General features: G+C 44.5%; 1 protein-coding gene across 29 annotated transcripts in view; it reads right to left on the bottom strand.

The window, feature by feature from the left end:
• MAGI1 (membrane associated guanylate kinase, WW and PDZ domain containing 1) overlaps positions 1 to 26087 on the bottom strand; it is a 480285-nt gene that overhangs the window by 93317 nt on the left and 360881 nt on the right. For 19 of the 29 annotated variants that reach the window (XM_053378258.1, XM_053378261.1, XM_053378272.1 and 16 more), the window contains exons 4-7: positions 13437 to 13643; positions 11144 to 11357; positions 8818 to 8900; positions 4680 to 4715 (exon numbers count right to left, since the gene is read on the bottom strand). In XM_053378258.1, the coding sequence (XP_053234233.1) occupies positions 4680 to 4715; positions 8818 to 8900; positions 11144 to 11357; positions 13437 to 13643 (540 nt within the window). The remainder of the gene's footprint in view (positions 1 to 4679; positions 4716 to 8817; positions 8901 to 11143; positions 11358 to 13436; positions 13644 to 26087) is intronic. The other 10 variants (XM_053378263.1, XM_053378268.1, XM_053378283.1 and 7 more) reach the window with 3 other exon arrangements.

Here is a 26087-nt window from a genome sequence, read left to right as displayed (position 1 = left end):
TGCAAATAAAAGGCAGGTTTCCCTCCAACTTCCCCCCCACACATCTCCCCCCCCCCTTTTAATGCTATCCTTCTGAAGCATCTTTGGATTCCTTGAGATATAAAAAAAGGAAATGCAAGCCTGTGCTGATTGGGGGTAGAGGAGGAGTGGTTTGGAGGCGCATGTGCAAGAAAGGAAACACTTGGCAAAAAAGATAAACTGGTCTTTTCTGCAGACCAGAAACAAGGGCTTTCTGGGTACAGCATTAGAAGGCAATAAAATTGCCACGCAGAAGACCCAAATTTTGCAAATCTCTGATTTGGAAAACCGTTAAATGGATATACCATATTTAGACCACAAGACGCACCTAGTTTTTGGAAGAGGAAAACAAGAAAAAAAAATATTCTGAATCTCAGAAGCCAGAAAAGCAAGAGGGATTGCTGCGCAGTGAAAGCAGCAATCCCTCTTGCTGTTCTGGCTTCTGGGATAGCTGTGCAGCCTGCATTCGCTCCATAAGACGCACACACATTTCCCCTTACTTTTTAGGAGGGAAAAAGTGAATCTTATAGAGCAAAAAATACGGTACATTGAAACCCAATCAAGGGGAAGCGAGGAAGTCACTTAACAATGTTAATAAGTGTAATTTTAATAAGGTTATGATTTATGTTTGTTTGTTTGTTTGTTTATAATTTTGTGAAAAATTATTTAAACGTTTTTGGGGAGAAAAAAAAAACAGAAGACCCAAATTTTCCTCTGTAATCCTTCACCAAAGAAAACCAAACAAAATATTGGGGTTTTTTTCTTTGTTAGAGTCACATATGAGCTTAAAATCTGGGCTTTAAAAATGCTTCCAAAGATATTATACCTTTTTAAAAATCAATGTCTAGGTGTCCAGAGTACTTCCAAAATATGGAAGTTGAAGCTTGCTGGAATGTCACCGAAGAGAGAAATCAGCTCTGGGTCTCCATGTTTGTTACCTGTCCCATTTTTTTTTTAAATGTACCAAATAAAGTGTTATTAAAATTCACCTTGGAGAGATTTGTTCCTGCCTTTTCTTTGCCTTTTTGATCTGAAGCATTTTGACAAACAAGTGCTAAATTCCAAAAACAAACATCAATATTGAAACTGTAAGCAATGTTGTTGATAATCCACCACCAAGGTGAAAGGTTGCCACTTAAAACATTACCAAAAAAAGAAGCTTTTTTTTTGTTTCTTTTGTTTGTTTTCTTTCTGTCTTAAATGAGTTGCATTTTAACAGGTGTGCACAGATTTGCATGCAGTTTCTCTGGAAATTCGCACTTAGGGGAAAAAACGACGCACACGCAACATTGGGGAAATTGCAAAGCCGATTGGAGAATAAACTTCTCATACGTCGGCTGGAGTATTGTTTCAGGGGTTTTATTGGTGGGGTTGCTGCTGATTATTTTTTGTATCTTTATTTTGCATCTTATTATGATTTATGTGGAAATGGATCAATTTTGTTGTGTACATTTTGATGTTTTGTTTATGGCTACTTTTCTGTTTGTAGTTATGCAATTTTCGGATGTGGTAAGCCGCCCTGAGCGTGGTTTTGGTTTTGGAAAAGTGGCATACAAACAAAACGATTCGCAGAATCACAGAAACATAGTTGGAAGGGTCCCTGAGGATCATCTGAACACCACCTCCTGGACTAGCTCAAACCTGCAACCTTGGCGTTATCAGCACCACATTCTAACCAACTGAGATTGACTGACTGATATGTTACTTTACTTCTTTCTGCCCATGCGCAAACACACAGAAGGTAGTGACATTGGCATTCTTGGTTGTCCTCACCCTGGAGAAACGTATGGCTAATTAGTAACATGTGTGACAAGCAGACTGGCCATGTGTGTATCAGTGGTTTTGTTTTTTGCAGCTGTAAACACTGCCATTTTTAAAAAAAAGTTGGTCAAGCATGTGGGAAGGGGTGAGCTGAGCCTTGCTTTGTTCACCATGACTTCTAACCATTAAGGCGGGGGTCAGCAAACTTTTTCAGCCGTGGGCTGGTCCACCGTCCCTCAGACCTTGTGGGGGGCTGGACTATATTTTTTTTGGAGGGGGGGGGAATGAACGAATTCCTATGCCCCACAAATAAGCCAGAGATGCATTTTAAATAAAAGCACACATTCCACTCATGTAAAAATACGCTGATTCCCAGACCGTCTGTGGGCTGGATTTAGAAGGCGACTGGGCCGGATCTGGCCCCCGGGCCTTAATTTGCCTACCCATGTTTTAATATATATGCCGTGTTACAGTATTTACTACTTGCTTCACAGCACCATGAGATCCCTTTGGGATGTATATTTAGGAATATAACAAATGAGTGAATGATAAAGTAGTACAAGCTCCAAATAGTCAGGGGCGCACAGCTGAGCTGCCAGAGAGCCACGGACCAGCTGCAGCTCTCCAACATTTGTCCTAGAGCGTTTGGAAACGTGAACCGTCTCTTTCACCTTTCATAGAGTGCTTCGAACACCAGGGCGCATGCTGCAAAGCAGGCCTGCTGCTCAGCGTATGGAAGAAGAATTGTTCATGAAGTAGAAGGCCCAATGAATATCAAAAGCAAACAGAACACCCACAAGTGGGAGATGAACAAGTCAAAAGGGTGGGGTGCGCCTGACAAACCCTGTCAGTAGAAGATCTGTGCAAGGGTTTTTCCACTTGCGCAAGGGGGTTTTCCCCTCCTCTGCTCCTCCTGAAACTGGGTGGGGTGGGAGAACCCCTCAGAACATAAGGGGGATTGCGCCATCTGGCAAGCAGATATGCTTGATATGCAGATAGGTTTGTGCAGATGGAACATTTGTAAAAGCGCAACGTTGCATTGTATCCCAAATCTCTAAAACATGTTCGGTGGAAATCAACTTCTGTTTTACTCTGAGTACATCTGTTTATTGAGTATACACGTTTATTGATTTGAATGCTTCTACTCTGAGGGGGAAAAAAGAAGTTTGTTGAGTACCATCCTATAACCCAAGTGCCAGAGGCAGCTCCTTTTTTCGGGTACCTGTCCTAAGTGTATCACTATTTTGCTCTATTTATATTTGCCTTGTTAACATTTTGTTAGAGTAAGCTACCATCGCTGTCAGTCTTAAGGGATCAGCTTCCTCCTCGGATTCTGTAAAAGTTCATTCTCTAAGTGGGACTGGATGCATTTTATCCTTAGTAAACACACACACACACACACACATGCATGCATGTGTCTGAATACTAAGGAACTGCACATTTCATACACTGCAGCTGCTGAGCTACATTTTGAAAGGGTGATAACATATTGTAGGACAATCATGTTTCCTAATACGCTTTAAAGAAAGGCTACACTTGTGGCTGCTGTATCAGTGAAGGACTAACTGTTGTGCAGTAAATGGATGCAGTGTACAACAAAGGGACTTCAGGGAGAGCTGTTTGGACAAACCGCTGGCCAGCTCCATAGTTAGGCAAATCAAGTCTGTGAAGGAGGTGTGTGATGCTGCACTCAACTCTCTGCTCCTCCCTTCCTTGAGTTGGGAAGCAAATCACAGGCCATCTTAAACAAACTGCAAGCACTGGTTCAGCTGCAGGTGCTACTCAGCCACACCATGGTTTGTTTTCCCGACTCAGAGAACAAAGCGGAGCCCGCTTGGGAAGTGCACACAAGCACACAACTCATTCACAAACAAACCTCCCTAACTATGGTTTGTAGCCATCATTACATCCAAACGCAATCAAGTGTCTAATAGTGGGTGGGGGGCGAAGCAATAAGATATAATTGCCTGATGGTTTTGGAGATTCGATGATGGCATCATAACCATGCCAGCTGCAGATCTAGTCTAGCTCGTCAGGGTGAGAAATGGCCATGCTCTGAAAATAGAACCAGGCTTGTAATCCAGATTCTGCCTAATTTCTGGAATCGGTTCTGGATTCTTAATTCCCAATGCTAAGAGCAAGCTTGATGAAATATACAGAATTCTGGCAGTTTCAGGTGCGGTTTAGGCCATGTGGAACCACAGATACCCCCCCCCCCAAAAAGGTGGGTTCAAGAGAGGACATGATACAAACTTGAGTCATGGCAGAAAGCAATCTGTATGCAAGCACTGGACCCTACACTATTATGGTGGCATTCCAGACTACTGTTAATCAAGTACCCAACTTCAAATGCGAACTGAATATAAAAGCAATAGTGGTTAGCATTAATGAGAAGTATATACACATGTCCTGTAGCACAGAAACACTTTCAAACAGTGAGTTGTAGCCAACCAAGTCATTAAGTGAGTGGAATGACTCCCGTTTCTGCACTGGTGCTTCCGTCTCCTTGTACATACACAACCCCAACTGCTCCAGGGTTTTCCCCAACAATACAGAGCAGATCTGGGGCAGAGCGAGGGGGCTTGCAGAAACAGAAGAGGGCAGAGAAGTTTACATTATGTGAGCTGAAGTCATTCTGCTTGTCCAATGACTTGAGTCATGTAGGGGAAAAAGGGTTGACGGCTCCACAAATCTACTGGACAGCAACAACCCTGCTTGAAAATGACATGCTTAAGCAAAAACAAGCAAACAAAGAAAGAAAAGAAAACACCTTTGGATACGACTATGTTAGATCTTGCTTGAAATTAAAAGAAGAAAAAAGTGATACAAAGAAAAGGATGTTAAAGCAGTTAACGGTGCAGTCCAACCAACGGTGCAAAAATGAGAGATGGATGATTTACCTAGTTCACTGTCCAGTTCCTCCGTGTGTACCCCTTCTTCTCCAAAGGAAGAGCAGTAAGTGAGATAGAAAAAAATTAAAAGAAAAATTCAGACACCAGCACCAAGCAAGAAATTCCTTCCAGTATACAGCAGAACCAACACCAGGTTTTGTACCAACCTAGCCCAAACCCATATGCCACGTCACCTTAGTCAGGAGGGACACTGTGGCCACTGACAATAATACTGAAAATATATATTTTTTTGCATTCCAAAAGGCTAACAACATGGATCTGCTCTCCTCCCACCCCCACCCCCTGGCTCAATGGGGGCCGTCTGGTCTTGTCAGTTTAATTTGCCAAATCTAGAACTTGGGCTTCCCATTCATTTTCGTCTAAGATGACTCTGCCTGCATATCCCTTTTGGAAAGTCCTTGTGACTAGGCAGAGCCCTTGCACATGCAAGGAATTGGAGCCTCAAAAGGAAAGCTGGTGTACCTTCAACTATTACATTATCTAAATTAAACGACCACTTCTTTTGTCCCCAAATAATTAACAACTAAACCCCAGTCCAGTTTAGCTTGTTCTTAAAGAAGAGCAGAACTCCATTAGAATGAATTGAGACTGCTCAGGGCCCATGCTCATAGGTTGGTGAACCCATCCAGCTACCTTTTCAAAGCCAAATAAATGGATAATATTAAGCTGGTTATTCAGGTGTGCTTCAAGAGTTCGATATACGTGTTGATTGCTGCATATTGGACTTTGGTCCTACTCTAGAAACTACATGCCTCAAGTATAAAGTCCTACTTTATACTTTATGGTTGCATTAAGGGACAACCACTTGCAGAGAGCTTCTATTAAATAAAGCGTAATTTAATCATCCATTTACTTATTGCATACCATTTCCATCTGCTAACAATGTTATGAATGACTGGGGATGTCATTTTGTCAAGAAACAAAATTGCAGCCAGCAAATGAAAGATGATAAAACTTGCAAGCAAATGATTGATAAAAGAATAATGGATTCGGTTTAGCACAAGTCAGCCAGAGAATCTCAGAATTTCTCCAAACATGAGATACGTCAACGTAAAAAGATTTGTATTTTGTGGTTAGATTAATTCAAAACTGGTAATAGATAGCTGCCATATGACAGACAGTGAATGCATCCAAAAATTATGTCCAGTTATATATTTTTCTAATGGTTATACCTGTAAAAATGACCTGCATGATTTTTAAACACTTGCCCAAGTTGGAGGGCCTAAATAACATACTTTTTCATGTGTAACAACCCAGAGCAAATTCCTGGCACATCTAGCTCAAAGATCTCAAGGAGTATCACTGGGAAACACCAGTGAGAACCAGGGTCAGTCAGAGGAGACTACAGTGGAGTAGTTGAACTACTGCAAGATTCACCAACCTGTTGCCCGCAGATGTTTTGGACTACAATTCTCATCAGCCCCAGTCAGCACAGGTTGCAGTCCAAGACATCAGCACGGCACCAGATTTGCAAAGGCTGAACTACTGGGCCTGATTCAATATAAAGCATAATCACCTCTTTATATACTCATATGCGTAAACCATGCAAAGTTACCAGTGTTATTTCACTGAGGTCACATTCCCATACTCAAAGTTGGAAATAATAATAATTTAAAAAAGGATTTCCCTTCATTTGCTCCACAGGATATCCTTCACAATTTAAAAAGAAGAAAATCACGGTGCACATCAAAATAAAGTAACGGTTAAGTATTTTGACATTTATACCCCCTGCCGATGCATGTATTCATTAGCTACCCAATAGGCTGCAGAAAGTAAATTTGCTGAATAAAGGAGTTGCTGTACAATCACACATCTACTCATTAAAAATTATAATACTGGGATATATTAATTGTGCTTATTTGCTGAGTTCACCACCTATTTGTTACCCTAGTTTTGAAATGGGAATGTCCGATTTGTGCAAGAGGACAGGAGACGTCGATGCCGAGGTAAACCCAACTGCATTCAGAAGGACTTGCTCCGAGGGAAGGGAGCACAGGGCTGCAGCCTTGAGGCTTCTCATAAAAATGTGGTCTGGAGGCTGGGGTTAAAGAAACTACTTAGCGTAGGGGAGTGCATTATTTGGAGGGACACCTCCCACACACAGGCTGGTGTAATACAAATTTCAGTATAACAGAAATGCTTCTTAAAAAGCCATTTTGGAAACAAATTCAAAAAAATTGCAATTGCTAGTTTCTGAAGAACAACTGTTAATGCATCGATCAGCTAAGGGCCAGGGTAGATGTGAGAGTAGCAGTATCATTTCTGTTTGTTCAGAAGCCTGTTGGAGTTATGTATAAATAGGGTTGAGAGCAGGGCCAGCCCACCCATGAGGCAAGTTGAGGCGACTGCCTGAGGTGGTGTTCAACGTTCCACTTGTTCCTCATGTGGATCTTCCCTGATCCCTTCTTCCCCGGGGACACCATTTTGGGGTCCACTTCAGGTGTCAAAATGTATTGGGCTGGCCCTGGCTGTAAGGGTCTAATTTTAAGCTCCAATGGTACATGCAGTTGAGCCTTCCTCACCTTACCTCTCCCAGGTCACTTTTGGCCCAGCGCTGCCTTAATACCTGATTCATATGAGGATGGGGAAGTGTATGAATAACTGTGCTTGCCACCATCAACTCTAGGTAAAGGTAAAGGGACCCCTGACCATTAGGTCCAGTCGTGGACGACTCTGGGGTTGTGGCGCTCATCTTGCTTTATTGGCTGAGGGAGCCGGCGTACAGCTTCCGGGTCATGTGGCCAGCATGACTAAGCCGCTTCTGGCGAACCAGAGCAGAGCACGGAAATGCCGTTTGCCTTCCCGCCGGAGCGGTACCTATTCACCTACTTGCACTTTGATGTGCTTTCGAACTGCTAGGTTGGCAGGAGCAGGGACCGAGCAACGGGAGCTCACCCCGTCGCGGGGATTCGAACCGCCGACCTTCTGATCGGCAAGTCCTAGGCTCTGTGGTTTAACCCACAGCGCCACCCGCGTTGCCACCATCAACTCTAGTTTGGTCCTAACGCATAGCAATTTGACCTACAAGTTAAGTTGAGGGCATTTAACCATTTTGTTTCATTTTGTTTTAAAATGAAATTAAGAATCAGGCATGTGTTGCTGCCCCTTTCATTTTCTCTCCTCTCAGCTTTCTACCTGTTGTTGTTCTTTTAAATTGCTGTTACATACCCCATTTTCTTCTCCCAAGTTAAATTAAAGTAGCCGGGTCCCTTGAGTTGGAAACTGGCTGGCATCCTGAAGGTCTCAAGGGGTGCAAATATCAAATCTGATTTATGATTTCAATAACTGCTGGGAAATAACACTGCAAGAATGGAGTAACGTATATATACACACCTTTTATTTTCACTAAGATAAGCAATAATGACCATTGGCTCAAAATGAAGTGATGAAGCTGCAATATCCCATACACTGCATTATACAGTGACTTAAGACTAATTGTAGGATTCTATAAGGATGGAATTAAATTGCCTTTTCCTTTTTCTTCTTCTTCTTCAGTGGCTTCACCAAAGAGTAATTTTCAAAGCAGGAGAACTGTAGCTATGATTTTAGCTGCTGCTGCTTCTTTTATAAAAGTAATAATAACCAGCTCTGAAAAGCTGCAAGGTGATTATAGTGGAAAAATCATAGAAGGGACTCAAGGGTCATCTAGTCCAACCCCCTGCAACGCAGGAATCTCTGCTAAATCATCCAAGACAGATGGCCATCCAACCTCTGCTTAAAAACCTCCAAGGAAGAACAGCAAGCTGAGCTCACTGAATTGGACAATTGCTGAGGATGCTTCTTCTGCTAATGCCACTGTAGCTGAGTCCGCCTTCAGAGTCTCTATAGAGGCCAGAATCCTATAGCTGAGGGGATCTACAAAAATTATGCCACCTAGAACTTAGGAAGAGTCTGTCCTGCATGTTGCCATTTAAAAAATGCTTCTGGTACACATAGCACATACCCAGCAAGGGAAATCTGTACCAAGGACATAGTTTAGCACCCGCACCTGCATTATGATACAAATCTGGGCCCCACTGAACCAGCTGTGTGATTTTGAGAGGAGAATCCGGTTCCACTCATTCCTTTGCAACCTTAAGTTAGGTAAAATGTTTTCCAGATTTCATTTCAGCGCTTACTCCCTTACCGTCATCTTCACATTCTTCTAGAGGCTTTTGCTGTTTGTTCAGGCACCGTGGGTCTAGCCAAGACGTCGTTTTAGTGTTATGGCTGCAAAACAAAAAGAAAAGAGACCTTTGTTAAAAATAAAGTATCAGTGGCAGAAAAATAGCCTGTGGCCACCACTTTGACTCATCTGAGCTAAATCCGTTTTCATTTAGAACGGAGCATAAAAATTAAACTTTCTAAGACAGGGCTTCCAGTCTAGTCTCTGAAAATACATGGAGAAAAGGGAAACGATGATATTTGAAGATGCAATGGTGGTGGGCCCATTTGGATGGACCTACCCTCATAGACTGTTTTCCTGAATGATCTGGGGCAAGTCTTTCCTCTTACAGACCACTTGAAAATTGATGAGGGATGAGTTAGAATTGTAGAGTTGGAAGGGACCAGTTCAACCCCCCCCCTTACAATGCTGGAATCTTTTGCCCAACGTGGGGCTTGAACCCGCAACCCTGAGATTAAGAGTCTCATGATCTATCCGAGCTCTAAGACACAGGTCAGATTAAAGGAATGCCTTTTACACTGATAAAGCGTTATTGAAAAGTCCCAGGACCAGAGCTAGCAATGTGCACATGGCACTCCTCTGAGCTGGATGGCACTGTATGATAGGACAGATGTAAACACGGCCCTTCAGTGATCCTGCTCCCCCTACCCCAGCAGCGTAGCTAGCTGCTCGGGTGCCCGATTCAGCGCATACGTCCTGCAGCTGGGGGCGGGGTGAGCCAAGGCAGGGCATGTTGCGTGGAGCCTCTCCACAGCCTCCCCCTCAGCTGTAGGGCGGCTGAGGCAGTAGGCAGACGCATGCCCCACGCTGCTTGGAAAAGCAGCGCAGAGCTTGCAGGCAGTCCGCTCCCCCTCAGGAAAGACGCGTGGCTCAGGCACCCTGCAGGCCCCACGGTGTGGCGCCCAGTGCCCCCCATCTCACCTAGCTACCAGTGGTGTAGGAAGGGGGGTGCGGTGAGTGAAGGACTTCTATTTTTCAAAAAAAGTGTTGTGAGCCTATTTTTAACCCCCCCATATATTTTTGCCATTTGTCACCCCCCTCAGTGATAACACTCAGGGCAGCCCGCACCCCCCTTCCTACGCCACTGCCCTACCCCCACCAATCCGCCTAGTCACCTTTCTGACACATCTAAAGGCATGGCATTCTAATTCTTGCAGCGAATACATCATTCACCTCCTTTCCTTTCCGTAACCTCGATGGCTCAAACACGGCCCCCGCTGACAAACAGGGAACTACATAGGATTCCGGTTCCAGTATCACTTTAAATAGCATGGCACAGTTCCTTCCGCAAGTCTCAAAGGGGGTTTGCAACACAACCTAACCCTCCTCTGAAATTATGTGGGGCATGTACCTTTGAAGACTTCACTACTAAACAGCAGACCCGTTCTCAAAGGACGGGCTTCACAATCCCTGCCATAGATTATTGGCGATATGAAAGCTGGAGTGGAAGGTCGCTGTTTCACACACTACTTTACCCACCCTCGCAATACAGAAGGCAAAAAGCGTTTTAATTCTTTTGTGCACTCCAGGGCAATTAATCTCTAACTGGTAAACCGGGGCATAGAAGTCCAGCAAGCAAGTCAAATTAACAATAATGGAGTAAAAGGGGTCTGCCAAGGTACAAAACATTTTATGTCCCAAGGGGATAAAGGGATTTTTATACAGTATTTGGATAGCCTTCAGAAGTGAGAAAACAAGATGCTTCTAAGACAAACGGTGGCAGAACTTCACAAGGTTCTGGGCCTTGTGATGAATGAGAAGCCAACTTTTTAGCTTGCCACACTATGATTTGTCTACTATTGAGGGAAATGATGACTAACTTTTGAGAAGTGCAATGCATTACCGTCTACTGCCAAACTGTTGACGCTTTGACCTGCCAGAGAATTTAACAGGGGCTCACTTAGGTTCTGGTTTGTTTGGCAAAACAGTTTGATTGCTGCAGACAATAGTGTTTCCTAAATAAATTCCTCAACAATTATGCTTTTGTTTTCAGAATAAGCGCGAATGAGTTACGGTTAAACTGCAGTTCAATGTGTGGGGGTTAGTAGCATGGCATTCAGTGCAATGCCCTTCTAAGTCGCAAGTGAGGGAAACCTGCAGGCCCCAGGAGAAAGGCAGCCCTTTGCCTAACTCCTTGCCACTTCCAGCACCACCACCAACCAGTAGATGAAAGCCCCAAAGGCTGCCCGCGCTGTGCCTAGTTCAGCCTCAAAAATGGTGCAACGGTTCAACCCTTCTCTCGTTTATCTTCAAGTTCAAAGGACAGACAAGAAAATGATCTCTTTACTCTATAAAGTAGACTTCTCCATTTTCTGTATAGGCCATCTCCCAGTTTTCAGGCAGAGGACCCAAGTTTTCCTCTGCACAAGGAGGTAGGTATTGAGGGAGCTTCTGAGAAGGTTCCGTGGTGGGAACAGTGGTGATGCTGCTATTATTCACAGATGGGGGAGCCGAATCTCTTGTGCTGTGTGTATTGTGCTCGTCTTGTTCACCAGAGTCTGCTGCAGAAGGACACACACACACACAAAGAGAGAGAGAATTAGACATAGTGATTATTAGTCAGTAGGACATTACTATTTTCACCCTGCTTGCTTCCATAATTGTTTGAGACACTTCGTAAAAAAAAACAAAACCATGCAAGCTGGATCCACCAAGCTGGGGCTGTTTCTTAAGTAACCAGTGAGTAACAAAGACTATTAGATCATTCAGAAATGGAGGCATATATCGTATATACTGGAGTATAAGCAGACTCGAGTATAAGTTGAGGCACCTAATTTTACCACAAAAAAACTGGGAAATCTTATTGACTCGAGTATAAGCCGGTTCACCACACCACAAACCTGGTGGTGGCGGCAGTGGCAAAGGTGGAGGAGGAGGAAGGAGCAGCCCAAAAGGACCCTCACTCAAGTATAAGCCGAGGGAGGGGGGCTTTTTCAGGATAAAAAGTGTGCTGGGAAAGTCGGCTTATACTCGAGTATATACGGTAATTACTGTATAGTTTGTAACTATATGCCTGTCTTGTCCTGTTGTTTCCACCCTTGTCTGTTTTATTTATTTTAATCCATATTTCTTACTGGGTTGTTACAAACCACACAGAAATTTTGCAAAGGGGGGGGGGAGGGGAGGTTAGAAATGGAAGCATGTCACATTGGAAGGATCAGGTTTTAATACCATACATCCGACTGACTAGCACCGAGGGCTACTTGACGAACCCACAGATGAGATATACATTATTTGTTCTACAGCATGGGTAGGCAAACTAAGGCCTGGGGGCCGGATCCAGCCCAATTGCCTTCTAAATCTGGCCCACAGACAGTCCAGGAATCAGCATGTTCTTACATGAGTAGAATGTGTGCTTTTATTTAAAATGAATCTCTGGGTTATTTGTGGGTCATAGGAATTCGTTCATTCCCCCCCCCCCAAGGTCTTAGGGACAGTGGACTGGCCCCCTGCTGAAAAAGTTTGCTGACCCCTGTGCTAGAGGAAAGATGGGGGGGGCACATCGACCGAGGAAGGGACTAGGCTCATTATCATAATGCTAAACAATGGTTTACTATTACATCTGAATGCAGCCTATGGCAAAGTTGCTTCTTGCAAACAAGCAAAGGTGCAAGTTCCCAAAATGAAGATCAGGGCCACTGCACTCCTCCTCCAGTCTTGCTGCTACTGCACTAGAATAATAGAATCATAGGACTGTAGCGCTGGAAGGGACCCTGAGGGTCATCTAGTCCAACCCTCTGCAATGCAGGAATCTCAACTTAAACATACATGACAGACAGCCACCCAACTTCTGCTTAAAACTCTTCAAGGAAGGAGAGTCCACCACCTCCACAGGTGTTAAACAGCTCTTAGGTGATTGCAGCCGCATAAAATACCAAATGAAAATTCAAGTCCTATTTAATGTGACCTCAATCAATTAAACATACATTCTGGTTCAAACCATGTTCACTCAGAAATCCCACTGCTTTCTGTGGTACTCGTTTCCAAAGATGTGGGCTTAGGATCATAAGACCCTGCAGATCTCCTAAATATTTTGCCCTTTATTTAATCAATGGCAGGATATTTTTAACATCTAACTCTCAAAGTAACAGATCTGAAGTCAGCTGATTCTTGCAACAGGTTCCTCAGCTGATAAAGGAATATACTAGCGGGGATGAGAAAAACACAGCCGTTTCAGCTAGGTGCCAACTTCCGATTGCTATTTTTAGCCTATCTGATAGCTAAAAAGTCAAGAGATCGCACAGGCAGCAATCTGAAGTTCTTTTCACATGCTCTGCCAAAAGCTGCGGTTCAAAGCCTCAACTGTTAAGTCAAAGAAATGGGTTCTGCTAAGATCACACTCATTCATAGGAAAATTCCTAACAGTAATAACTACAGACTTTGGTTGAGGGGCAGGGGGAAAGCAGCAAACAGTGAGCTGTGCATCCCTCAGATGCTAAAGATTTTGTGCATTTTGTGGATATGTATGCACAGGAATTTTCTTAAGAAGAACCACCAATTTACACATCCCAATTCCTTCCCCCAGCCCCGCCCACTGGTCGCCTCCTTCTTATACAAAGGCAAGCAAATAATTTATTTACCTGTAAAGCTACTGTTCATTTCAGGGACATCATCTTCCTCTTCATTCTCCGTATGCACTATGCCAGCATTTTGCATATCATTGTAAGACTTGGTTCGCTTGGGGGTCGACTGCTTGGAGCCGGACTGGAGGTTTTGCAAAGCATCAGTATTATTCACTTTCCCACTGAGGGGTTGGCTGGGAGGCTTGGGTGTTCCATAGTAGTTACCTAGGCAACAGAAAGACATTTGCGTGTTTGTTTGCTTTTGCAGATTTCGTGTCATTAAATATTTCTTCTCTCTTTTCTCTCACACCACCACCACTCCCCTCCTCAGCTCCACCCGCCATAATCAAAGCAATTTCTCATTCATAGCTAACAGGAACAAATATTCTTCCCTCCCCCCCCCCCGTCCCTGCCCTCCAACTGAAAGAAAAAGCATTCAAAAGATGTCGGCTGTTTTACCTTCGTGAAACTTATTCATGTTTGAATTTTAAAACCAAAGAACCAAAGCCTGCCTTTTTGAGGTGCACCAGGCGTACAAGGACTAAAACAAAAGAAGACTGTGGTGAATTGGGGGCGGCCGGGAGGGGGGGAGGCCTTCATCTCATTACATTTGAATTTCAATTAGTAGCTTTGAAACACACAGAGAGAGAGACGGAAGCACCCACATAATGCTGTGCCAGATTGAGAGTGAGCCCTGCATGAAATAAATAAATAAAAACTCAGTTCTTAACATCACCCAGAAAAGCGATGGAAGACTAGCATGACCTGCTTTAGTAGGCATCCTCAATGGGTAGCAGTTAATTTTATTTTATTTTTTAAAAAGGAAGTGCTCTCCGAAAAAAAGGAAAACTTTGCCAAAATAAAAGGGGAACCGCAGCACGTGGCATGTGCTTTGCCAAGGCAGGATTTTGGCTTGTCTAGGTCAGGGAGAATGGGGACAAAAGGCATCCGATACAGACATTTTTGAAGGCACACCCACCGGACATGCGTGCTCCACACACACACACACACACACACACACACACACAATTACTTGGACACTGCAAACAAAACCTACATCAGAGCAGGTTTACCAGGGAGGCTCTCCAAAGTCAAGCATACAGAGTGCCAATCCTTAAACTTAGGACGCCATTGGACCTACAATTTAAAGGATTGGTCCCTGGGAAGAGGGATTGAACCACTCTGGGAAGATGGTCAAACCACTCTGGGAACTGTAACTCTGTGAGGGTGGGGGGTAGGGGGTGTTAACAAACAACAGGATTTTTTTGGGGAAGCCGTGACTATTAAAGTGAAGTAAGAGTGCTTTCAATGCAGGGAGTGGATGTGGCCTTAGTTCAAGCATCCCCAACCTTCGGCCCTCCAGATGTTTTGGACGTCAATTCCCATCACTCCTGACCACTGGTTCTGTTAGCTAGGGATCATGGGAGTTGTAGGCCAAAACATGTGGAGGGCCCCAGGTTGGGGGTGCCTTCAGGGAACGGGGATGGGCGGAGGCTTTGCAGCATCCTCCAAAGATGTGTCATGTAACACGTGTGTTTCGCACGTGTGACATCATGTGTGCACAATGAGGTGTGTGTCCCCCCCCAATGTTGGGTGGAACTCGGAGCGTATCCATATGTAAAATCCCAGTTCCATATTGTTTTACTTTCTGACCCTCGTCACAGTCTCAGGCTGTATTCACACTGTGCCTTTAAAGTATGCCCCCCCGCAAAGAAACCTGGGAAATGTAGTTTAACCCTCACAGAGCTATAACTCTCAGCACCTTTAACAAACTGCAGTTCCCAGGATTCTTTGGTGGAGAGGAAGAGAGGTGTGGTTTATATATACAGCATGTACACAAACCAGTGTTTGCTCACACACTTTGGCCACACGCTCTCTTGTTTAAAGCTAACAAGTGTTAACATTGGTGAAGATGTGATACTGTGCCGCAGTTTCCCCCCAAAAGGAAAGAAATGAAACTCATGTGAGACAGCATGAGGTCAGAGGTGGAAGTCCAGTTGAAGATGTGAGGGGAATGGGTACAAGCTTGATTTCCCTGTACATACCTTCACTGAACCCTGGACCAAAGGTTAATATAAACAGCACAGAGGAGTTAAAGAGTCAGGTTTAAAAGTTATTAGAAATATCTACTGTACAAGCAGAGGTTCGTTGTTTGGAAGAACTACGGCTGTCTCGATAAAACCCTTTAGCAGATCCAAGACTTTGCTAATATCACAGAGTAAGGGGATATCCTGATACAGGCGAGGATTTGTAATATGGTTTTACTGCTGCCAACGCTTTAGGTGAACAAGATCTACTGCACAATGTTGCATGGTGCTGCTGTGCTTCAGCTCTGAATTAACATTTTAGTTGTGTAACTAAGTCAAAATCAAGCTATCAGCTCCGGATAATTTTCACATATGAAAGGAGTCCAGTCTGGGATTGAATGCTTCATTTTGCCACATATGTTGAAAAACCAGCAGCACAAAGATGGATTGTATCTGGTGCATTCTTTCCTCTTCTCTTCCCATTCCTTTTTCCTTGTGTATCGTGTCCACTAGTTTGTGAGCCTGCAAACAGGGACTGTCTTATGCTTTAATATATTCACAGTGTTCTGAAAATGTTAGGGAGTATTAATAAGGTGTGTGTTTTTAACAACAGCAAACACATTGTTCTTATCACATTTATCTTCTTTCCTTTCTATAATGAGCTTAGGACGACATAAAGGACTCCCACTGTTTACTCTCACAACCACCATGTGAGCTCAGCCAGGCTAAGTAAGATATAGTGTTTGAGAGTTATGGCCTAGCAGAGTTTGAACCCAGGCCCCAGGCCAACACTCTGCTCAGTTCCACACCACATTGGCTCTAACATCTTAGAGAAATTCAGAATTCCAGGTTCAGGCCATGGGAGGAAGTTTATTTCCAAGTTTCCGTGGGGTGGAGGTGGTTGTGGGGCAACAGCCCCAATCTGCTTTTAAAGGACGGTTCCAAATCTCAATCCACCCCGTTCAAATCTCTGTAATGAAGCATAAAGTTTTCATCTCCACAGGAGGAGCAGCACCTTTAACTCATCCTTCATTTTGAATCTTGAATGCACATACAGTACATGCATTATTGATACAAAGGAAACAACTTATTCTACTAAAAGCCTTAATGGGAATAAGGAAGGTACGGCAGACCCACTTTTTATTAGAGAAGGTATTTCTGTGCTCTATATAAAGCCAGAAAAAGCAGGGGGTGGGGAGAGGGAAGGAAGGAAGGAAGGAAGGAAGGAAGGAAGGAAGGAAGGAAGGAGGGAGGGAGGGAGAGAGGGAAGAACCAACACTTCATTGATCTTTTCTTTGCTATATTTTATAGAGGAGACTGAGGCTGACAAGCCTGTTGAAAAAAAAAAATCTCCAAGCAGGCTTCTCCTAAAATGGCATAATCCCTCTAGTGCTGCTCTAGCTCAGCTCCCATTATGTTTCAACTGGACTCTGAAGCTGTAGCCAACAAAAGGGTTGGTATCCAAAGCAGTGAGTTTTCCACAGTAGATTTCCTCTCCACTGCACTCAAATTCAAATTTCAAAACAAGTTTTCAAAATGGTATGCATGCAACGGTAACAAGAAGTTGGGATGTCTACATCCCGATTCCCATTCCTGGGCTGGGTTGAACAAATGAAATTTAGAATACTCCCAACACAAGATTCCTAGCTTACTCCACAAATTCCTACTGGTAGATTTGCAGTGAAACATGTTGTTGTTGTTGCTGCTGCTGTTCAGTTCTGGGTTCCATTTTGGTCACCACTGAAGTTCTGCAACCTGTAAGCCCACAGACTTTTTAGGAATGTCAGAATCACCTTTTGCATCTTAATTCAACATCACGGAAAATTAGACGAGGACCCAACCAAAGCGTAAGAGCATATGTGGTATGCTTCCCTTTCAAAAGAGGGAATGAAGTTAACCTGGCTTCAGTCAGCAACAGTAATTAAAGGTTAAGTTTGGTTTTCTAACAAGGTGGAGACACAAATGTCAAAACAGATGCCAAATGTTTCACTGCCGTGTGTATATGTCACCGACTGCAAGCAGAAATACACAGCAAAGCCTTGATAACCTTCTCGGAGGCAGTCTATTCTGTTTCTTTTTTCTCAATAATCATCTAACTGGTGGAATAGTTATCATGCTTCATCCTCTGCTAAAGGCTATCTCCTTTTCAGGTATTCATCCCTTTTCAGGTATTCATTTTTACGGGAGGGCGGTGGGGAGATAAAATGGAAGCTTATCGGGAGGGGGGGAAGCAATAAATACGTAAAATTAAATTGGCATGGAAATGTAAAAAGGTAAAGGTAAATGGCCCCTGGATGCAAGGACAGGTTAAAACTGGCTAGGGGGCAATTCTATCACTCATAAATGAAACATTCCTATTTTGCTGACTTTGACTATCCGGCAGCTAAAATGCTGAACTGATCCAGAGGCCTGTTGTATGCGATGAATGTTGATGGGAATGCTATCCTGATTCCAAAGCCTCCTCCATTGTATCCCATTTGTTCTTTTCACCTCCTAATAATGTAAATTGCCTCAGTCAACCACTTAAGAAGCACAAGTACCACCCTATGATTTAGCACAACACACCCACTGCAAATAAGGAGAACAGTCAAAGCAAAGCGCATGTAGAACAAATCAACCTGCCGTCTGGAGACCTACTCATTCAAAGCTAAGAAAAGAGCAAGGGGAAGGAAGGGGGAGGAGAGAAAAGGCATTCAAGGAAACACAGCACTACAGTGGTACCTCGGGTTACAAACACCTCAGGTTACAAACACTTCAGGTTAAAAACTCCACTAACCCAGAAGTAGTACCTCGGGTTAAGAACTTTACCTCAGGATGAGAATAGAAATCATGCAGCGGCGGCGCAGCAACAGCAGGAGGCCCCATTAGCTAAAGCGGTACCTCTGGTTAAGAACAGTTTTAGGTTAAGAACGGACCTCCAGAACGAATTAAGTTCTTAACCCGAGGTACCACTGTACTTGGAGGGGGGAACCCAATAAAAATGCCCAATCAATATCTAATCATCGTCTTGGTTTGCACATGTATTTGCATTTCACTGTGGATGCAAAAGTGATTTTATTTATTTAAACAAATTTATTAAAATTGTTTGGACGCCACCTTTTATTTCACAGAAATACTAAGGCAAGTTTACAGAATACAGGCAGCATATAAGAAGACATAACAGAAAAACCGTATTAATAAAGCAGAAATATTATTATTGTCATTTATAATAATAATAATAAATTACATGTATGGACTGCTGCCCTTCATCCGTAGCTCTCAGAGCAATTCGCAACGTGAAAATACAATATAGAAATAAAACAGTATGACTTGTAGTAGCCAGAAATGCCAAGAACTGATATGGTCAGAAAAAGCTCAGGTAACAAGATAAGTTTTTAATTGTTGGCAGAAGCACCTAACAGTTGGAGCCCATTCCGCATCTGCCGCAATTTAGTGATAAAGTTAAAATGCCTTTGATACTATTTTTCGTTTTATTTTATTTTAGGTCATTTATGTACCTGTAGCACCTGACATATAAAATAGATCTAAGTGGTGTGGGATGAGTCTAAAAAGACAAATATGAAGCCTCAATGCAAATCTATGCAATGCTAATAAATATATACAGGTATCAGTAAGAGAACTTCTAATGTGCCTTCCCAGGCACCTCCTCTCATGCTCCTGGCTCTGCCTCAGGAATCAGCCTACGCACCCTAGTTCTCAGTCAGAGCCCAAAGAAACCCACACGTCACCCCAAAACCTCTCTCGACAAAGAGGATCCCCTGAACCTGTTGGCCTCATCCTAGTCTCTCACTGTAGGCTGCCCACAGCAATCAATGAGTGGCGCTCCGCACACTCAAGTTCCAGACTACAGAGGGGTGTTTGTTTCATGGCAAATAGGACTCCCTCCACTGATACTTCTTTCTCCAGCCTTTGCAAACCTCTTCTCTTCCAGATGCACATTGTAGCACATGGGTGGGAAGTCCGCACCCATGATTCATACGGTAATACAGCGGTTCCCAAAGTATGTCAGGGACAGGCTTGCTTGACTGAGTTTCTTCAACCAAGAGCAACAAAAAACAGACCCACAACATCTTACATCTGACCATTTGCACAGCAGTTTCTAGCCATATGCATCCAGCCAAAGTTCAACTAGATTCAAGCGACAACAGAGGAGATCATAGCATAGGACACACATGGGGGGGGGAGTTTCACACGTAACACTAGACCAGGGATTTAATACTGTGTCCAGGATCAGGAATCTGTGCGCTTCCAGGCATTGCTGAGACTCGCAAGTTCCCTCCAGCCCCAACCAATATCACCCAATGGGCAAGAGTGATGGAAGCTGGAGTCCGGAAACTTCTGGAAGCCGACAGATTCCCCTGTGCTACACTGGACCAAATGGACACCGGACATGTGCCCCTCCCTTCTTCAATGCCTGGATAGAATTCAGTAACATTTGATGAGCAGGTGTGTAGAACCATTAATACAGATATCATAGGAGGGACCACAAAATAATGTTATTGTTTGTAACCTGCCCATCTAACTGGGTGGCCCCAGGCACTCTGGGCCCAACGTATATAAAAACATAGTAAGTGATCATCACACCAACATTTTCTCTACACTGCAAAGGACAGTCAGTTAACTGTCGGGGTGGGAAAAACTCCACTCATGTCTTTGGTAACGTTTGGTTCCAGCCAAAGATAATTTGTAAAGTTTTGATGGAGTAGAAAATTGTTTACCATCTGTTTCATTGGTTGCTGTGTTGCAGGACTGTAATTTATCAAAAGTTAGTGAGTGGATTAGATTTCACAATTTACCCTTTGACGCCTTCTACACAGATCCACATTTATTGTTACCCTTTAGGCTCCTTTGGATAAGGCAAAGTTACCTTAGTTGCCAAACTATTATCTCAGGAATCCACAGTCCATTAAATTATAGCCCAAATAACAGTGCTGCAGTGAGCAGCATTCGGCTTTCTAACAACACAGAATCATAATAGCTTCTTTCTCACGGCGGGTGGAATGAGTGGCCTTCAGTGGACAAAATGAAATCTCAACAATGCATTCATCATAACTTCAACTTTCTGAAATTAAAAGGCCACTGCCAACCCTTGTCAAGGACAAATTGCATCATGTTGAAAAGTAATAAAGACCAAAGAAATAATAATCACCAACACCTTTTAAAAGTAGAACTTACACAACACTGATGTTATTTCAAAAATAAAACTATCAAGAAGAAGAGGAGTTTGGATTTGATATCCCACTTTATCACTACCCGAAGGAGTCTCAAAGGGGCTGACATTCTCTTTTCCCTTCCTCCCCCACAACAAACACTCTGTGAGGTTAGTGAGGCTGAGAGACTTCAAAGAAGTGTGACTGGCCCAAGGTCAGCCAGTAGCTGCATGTGGAGGACACGAACCCGGTTCCCAACATTACGAGTCCACCGCTCTTAACCACTACACCACACTGGCATTGCCTAAAAAAGTTTTGAAAGAGCATAAGCATAAGGAGAAAATAAAATATTCCACTGCAATTAGACCTTGGTGATCTAATGGGGTTAAAGGGCCATTCGGATTACAGTGGTACCTCGGGTTAAGAACTTAATTCGTTCTGGAGGTCCGTTCTTAACCTGAAACTGTTCTTAACCTGAGGTACCACTTTAGCTAATGGGGCCTTCTACTGCCGCCGCATGATTTCTGTTCTCATCCTGAAGCAAATTTCTTAACCTGAGGTACTATTTCTGGGCTAGTGGAGTTTATAACCTGAAACGTCTGTAACCTGAAGCGTATGTAACCTGAGGTGCCACTGTACTGAGTTGATCTGTTGTATAGAAACATTGGTAAGTACATCTTATGCTATGAATGGAAACTAATTGCTCTACTCCAGACAAAACTGCTCACCTTCCCAGGAGGGCGGAGTTGCAGGCTGGCCATGAGCACTCTCTGTGTACAGCAAGGGGCGTGGCGATGCCACCCACATCATTGGGAGTCCCGGCCGCGTCACGACCCACGGCCGACCAATCTGGTCGACCGGGAGACGTGGCTCACCTGATTTAAACATCCGCGCGGACAGGGCTCAGTCTCCTTTTCTCCTCCTGCATCAAATCTCCCGCCCTCCTGCCATATTTTCCTGCGTTGGACTGCGGTTGATCGCCTGCTGCGGGGGCCAGGTAGGAATTTCCCCACTTGGCAAATTGGCACCAGCCACATGGTTTTCGCCTGCCTTGCAGCAATCGTCACAACTTTGTAAGGTTTGGCGGTTAGGCATTGGAAAACCTGGTTTATGGGAGGGGAGGTTATGGCCTTCACCTGCTCCTCCTCTTTAAGGGTATTCCGTTAAAGGGATCCGGGGGTGTGGATCCTGTCCGAAGCCCGGGTATGGGCTATGGCCATGGCACGACCCCATTGGTGATCCTGGGGGAGCTCGCAGTGGATGCGCATCAACAGAGCTCCCCCTACTGATGGCTGACCCTTATGAGACTACTTGCATGGTGGGCAGGAGTCAGATATAGTCGGTTCAGTTCCAATGCCTAAGCCAATACCGCTGACATCTGTAACCAATAAAGTCGTGGCCTTAATTATCCCATTAACCCAAAATATTGGTGTCCGTGTGTTTCATTATCTAAGAAATGGGGTGGGGCTTGGGGCCTCGCCAAGCAATATATGCCACACCTACAACCACCTAATCTGTTCCATCTTGGTTCTGAGTCCTGGAAGACCTGCTCCCTGGCCTGCAGGATTTTTCCACCTAGACTGGGAAGGGAGGGTCCTGATCAATTCAGCTACAAAGGCGCAGTTATTGGGCTGGGGTATTTTTTTTTTAGAGCTGGGGTTGTTGGGGAAGGGCTGTTACTGTTATTGATATTAATTTTTGTATCTTTATTTTAGATCTGATTATGATTTATGTGGAAATTATTCAATTTGATTGTGTATATATAAACAAAGGACCAAACCACATGATGCTGACACAACCCCACTAGGCAATAAAATGAAAGAACAACAGCCCCCCCATCTGTCTCCTTCCCTCTCTCGCTCCCCCCTCTTTCCCCCCAATTGTAATTTTCAACTATTAAACCCCTCAATGGCCCAAGTAGCTGACTGTCTCTCCTGATAGCAGCCTGTCTGTGTCCTAAGCTCTGTCAGAGAAAGCTTCTACATGCTATGTTTCAATGAAAGAGCAAGCCTTCTTTGTTATGATACCATAACTGTATCATAACAGCTGTATCTCAGTCGTGTAGTCTCTCTGACGGTGGTTTAGTGCTTTGCCAGTATTTCCACAGTTGTTATATTTTATAGTTGTGTATTTGGCCTTGCTTTGTACACCACCTTGGCATCAAACTGATGAACGAGAGAGCCTTAAAAAATCTTTTAAATGGTAAATAAAATAAACAATAAACTATCTGAGGGCTACTCCATTATTTGCAAAGAACAGGAAAAACTCAGAGCACACAATCGAACAATCCTATGCATACAGCTTCATGTGTAAACATGAAAACTGGAGTGAGTCGGTTTAGGGGTTGTCTGCAAGTACCGTATTTTTCGCCCTATAAGACGCACCGGCCCATAGGACGCACCTAGATTTGGGGGGGGGGGAGGGGGAAATAAAGGGGAAAATTTTTATTCCCCCCCCAGGCGTGGGGCTGGGGGGGGGGAAAGCCCGAGCTTCCCCCGACCCCAGCCCCCAGAACGGGAGCCAGAGCGATGCCGAAGCTGCGCGGGTGCGCAAGGCTTGCGGACATCTGTCCGAAGCACGGGGTGTGCTCCGCAGCGCGCCCTGTGCTTTGGACTGCAGGCTGCTGCCCACAAGCCTTGGGAGCCCGCGGGGCACTCCCGCCGGGCTCCCAAGGTTTGTGGATAGCTTCCTGAAGCCTGGAGAGCGAGAGGGGTCAGTGCGCACCGATGCCTCTCGCTCTCCAGGCTTCAGCGAAAGCCTGCATTCGCCCCATAGGACGCACACACATTTCCCCTTCATTTTTGGAAGGGGAAAAAGTGCGTCCTATAGGGCAAAAAATACGGTATTTGCAAAGTTTCATAAATTTGGAATTCAGGCCTGAATTATTTTATTAATAAAAAAATAATGAGCTTGAGGTTCTGAAACACAATGGAACCCTTGACTAATATTCCTAAGGCAACTGAGTTGTTAATTGCTTCCGAACAGAACTAAATCTTCATTGTTCAAAATGTATGACTTCTTGTTGTTTTAAAAGGCCACCTTATTACATTTTGAACAGACCTCGACAGAAGTAATTAAAGATAACTTCTCCCTCTCCTTGACAAATCTATGCTTCATGCCCAGAGGATGAATCATAGCATCTTAAAATACTCTTAAATGAAATAAACTTGCACAGGGTGGTACTTTGCTGTGATACAAAGAAGCCTTGAGTGACTTGACAAAAATCTATAAATGCATTTCTTGTCCTGCCTCTAGAACATCAGCAGCCAACATGGTACCCTCTGAATATTGTCGAACCACAATTCCCATCATCCCTGACTATCTGGGCTTGATGGGAATTGTTGTTCAACAACATCCAGAGGGCATCTCTCTCTCTCTCTCACACACACACACACACGTGCTTACTGTTTATTAATATTATTACTCACCATTACAAAATCCTTAAAATACAGTGGTGCCCCGCAAGACGAATGCCTCGCTAAACGAAAAACTCGCAAGACGAAAGGGTTTTCCGATTTTTAGCGGCTTCGCAAGACGAATTTCCCTATGGGCTTGCTTCGCAAGACGAAAGCCCATAGGGAAATCTCCGGGGACAGCGAGGAAGCGCAGCGCGCCTTCTCCTCTGTTCCCGGACCTGTCCTGAAGGCTTGCGGTGGGAGGTCCGGGAACAGAAGAGAAGGCGCGCAGCGCTTCTCCTCTGTTCCCGGGGCTTGCGGTGGGAGGAGGGTTTTTCCTCCCCACCGCCAACATTCAGAACAGCATTTCCCCTGCGGGGAAGTCCTGCAGGGCTCCCCAAGCTGCGAATGTCTGCCCCGCGCGAGGGGCGCTCTGAAGCAGAGCGCCCCTCGTGCGGGGCAGCAGTCTGCTATCCGCAGCTTGGAGAGCCCTGCGGGGAACTCCTGCAGGGCTCCCTAAGCTGCAGATGTCTGCCCCGCGCGAGGGGCGCTCTGCTTAAGAGCGCCCCTCGTGCGGGGCAGCAGGCTGCTATCCGCAGCTTGGAGAGCCCTGCGGGAACTCTTCTGAAGGCTGGCGGCGGGAGAAGGGCTTTTCTTCCCACAGCCAGCCTTCAGAAGGCTGTTCTGAAGGCTGGCGGTGGGGAGAAAAGTCCTTCTTCCCCCGCCAGCCTTCAGAAGAGGTCCGGGGACAGACTGTCCCCGGACCTGGTCTGAAGGCGGTCTCCATAGGAACGCATTAATTGATTTTCAATGCATTCCTATGGGAAACCGTGCTTCGCAAGACGAAAAACTCGCAAGAAGAAAAAACTTGCGGAACGAATTAATTTCGTCTTGCGAGGCACCACTGTAATAAAGATGTCCAACTTCAACTCCTACATACCTTGCAGTCAAAAGCCAAGATGCTGAGTAAGTCATTAAAGTTGTAACAATTGTATCAATAGCTATGTTTAGGGAAGGTTTTAATATTTGATGAATGACTGTATTTTAATATTTTTCTGGAGCTGCCCAGAGTGGCTGGGGAAACCCAGCCAGATGGGCAGGGTATAAATAAGTTGTTAATAATAATAATAATAATAATAATAATAATAATAATAATAATAGTGCTTTACAATTCTTTACAATTCTTCATCCTCACAACAAACTTGAAAAGCAGGTTACTAGTGAGTCCCATCACTGCAACTTGTCAACTATAAACTCTCATAGTTGGGTGGGCACAGGACCTGTATATTCTAAATTCTCAGCCAGTAATTCAGCATTTGTTACTGTAATTTTTGCATTCTTCTGTAGATTAAAAAGACAAATGTCATTACCTCTCCGAATCTCAGCTAGGAAGCCTCCCTAAGTTTAAGAAGGAGAAAAACTATTTGCTTTATAGTCAGGAAAGCTCAAACACTGGCTACCGTATTTTTCGCTCTATAACACGCACCTGACCATAACACGCACATCGTTTTTAGAGGAGGAAAACAAGGGAAAAAACATTCTGAATGAAACAGTGGATGTATCATTTTTGTGCTTCATGCTGTGGCCACAGACATGTGATCTGATGGTGAATTTGGGGTGACCCAATGCAAAAATCCTGAGAATTCCTGTGGATCCATGCTTTGTAACCACGTTTTTGCACCATTGCAGCCCCAGGCAACAGTGGGTGCGTGATTTTGGGGGGGCAGGCTGTAGCCATGGACATGCTATGTGATCTGATGGTGAATTTGGGGTGACCCAATGCAAAGATCCTGAGGATCCATGTGGATCTATGCTTTGTAACCACATTTTAAGTGGGGAGCGAAGGAAAAACAAAGAAGGGACATGAGAGGGGTGTGCAGAGAAGCAGCTGGCTAAGAATGCAGGAGAGGGATTTAACGGGAGGGAGGAAAGAAAGGCAAAAGTTTTCCCCCACCCAAGCCAGCCATCTCTCTCTCTCTCCCCCTCCCCCCCTCTCTCCCTCCCCCCTCCCTCCCCCCATCTCTCCCTCTCCCCCAGCAGCACCGGAGCACAGAGAGGAATTAGAAGGAACGACACTCTGCTTTCCCCTCTGCTTGC

Source organism: Podarcis raffonei, chromosome 2 (assembly GCF_027172205.1).
Source record: "Podarcis raffonei isolate rPodRaf1 chromosome 2, rPodRaf1.pri, whole genome shotgun sequence".
In the NCBI taxonomy this organism is placed as follows: domain Eukaryota; kingdom Metazoa; phylum Chordata; class Lepidosauria; order Squamata; family Lacertidae; genus Podarcis; species Podarcis raffonei.
Note: the sequence above shows the minus strand (reverse complement) of the source record. Positions and strands in the feature narration are given on the sequence as shown.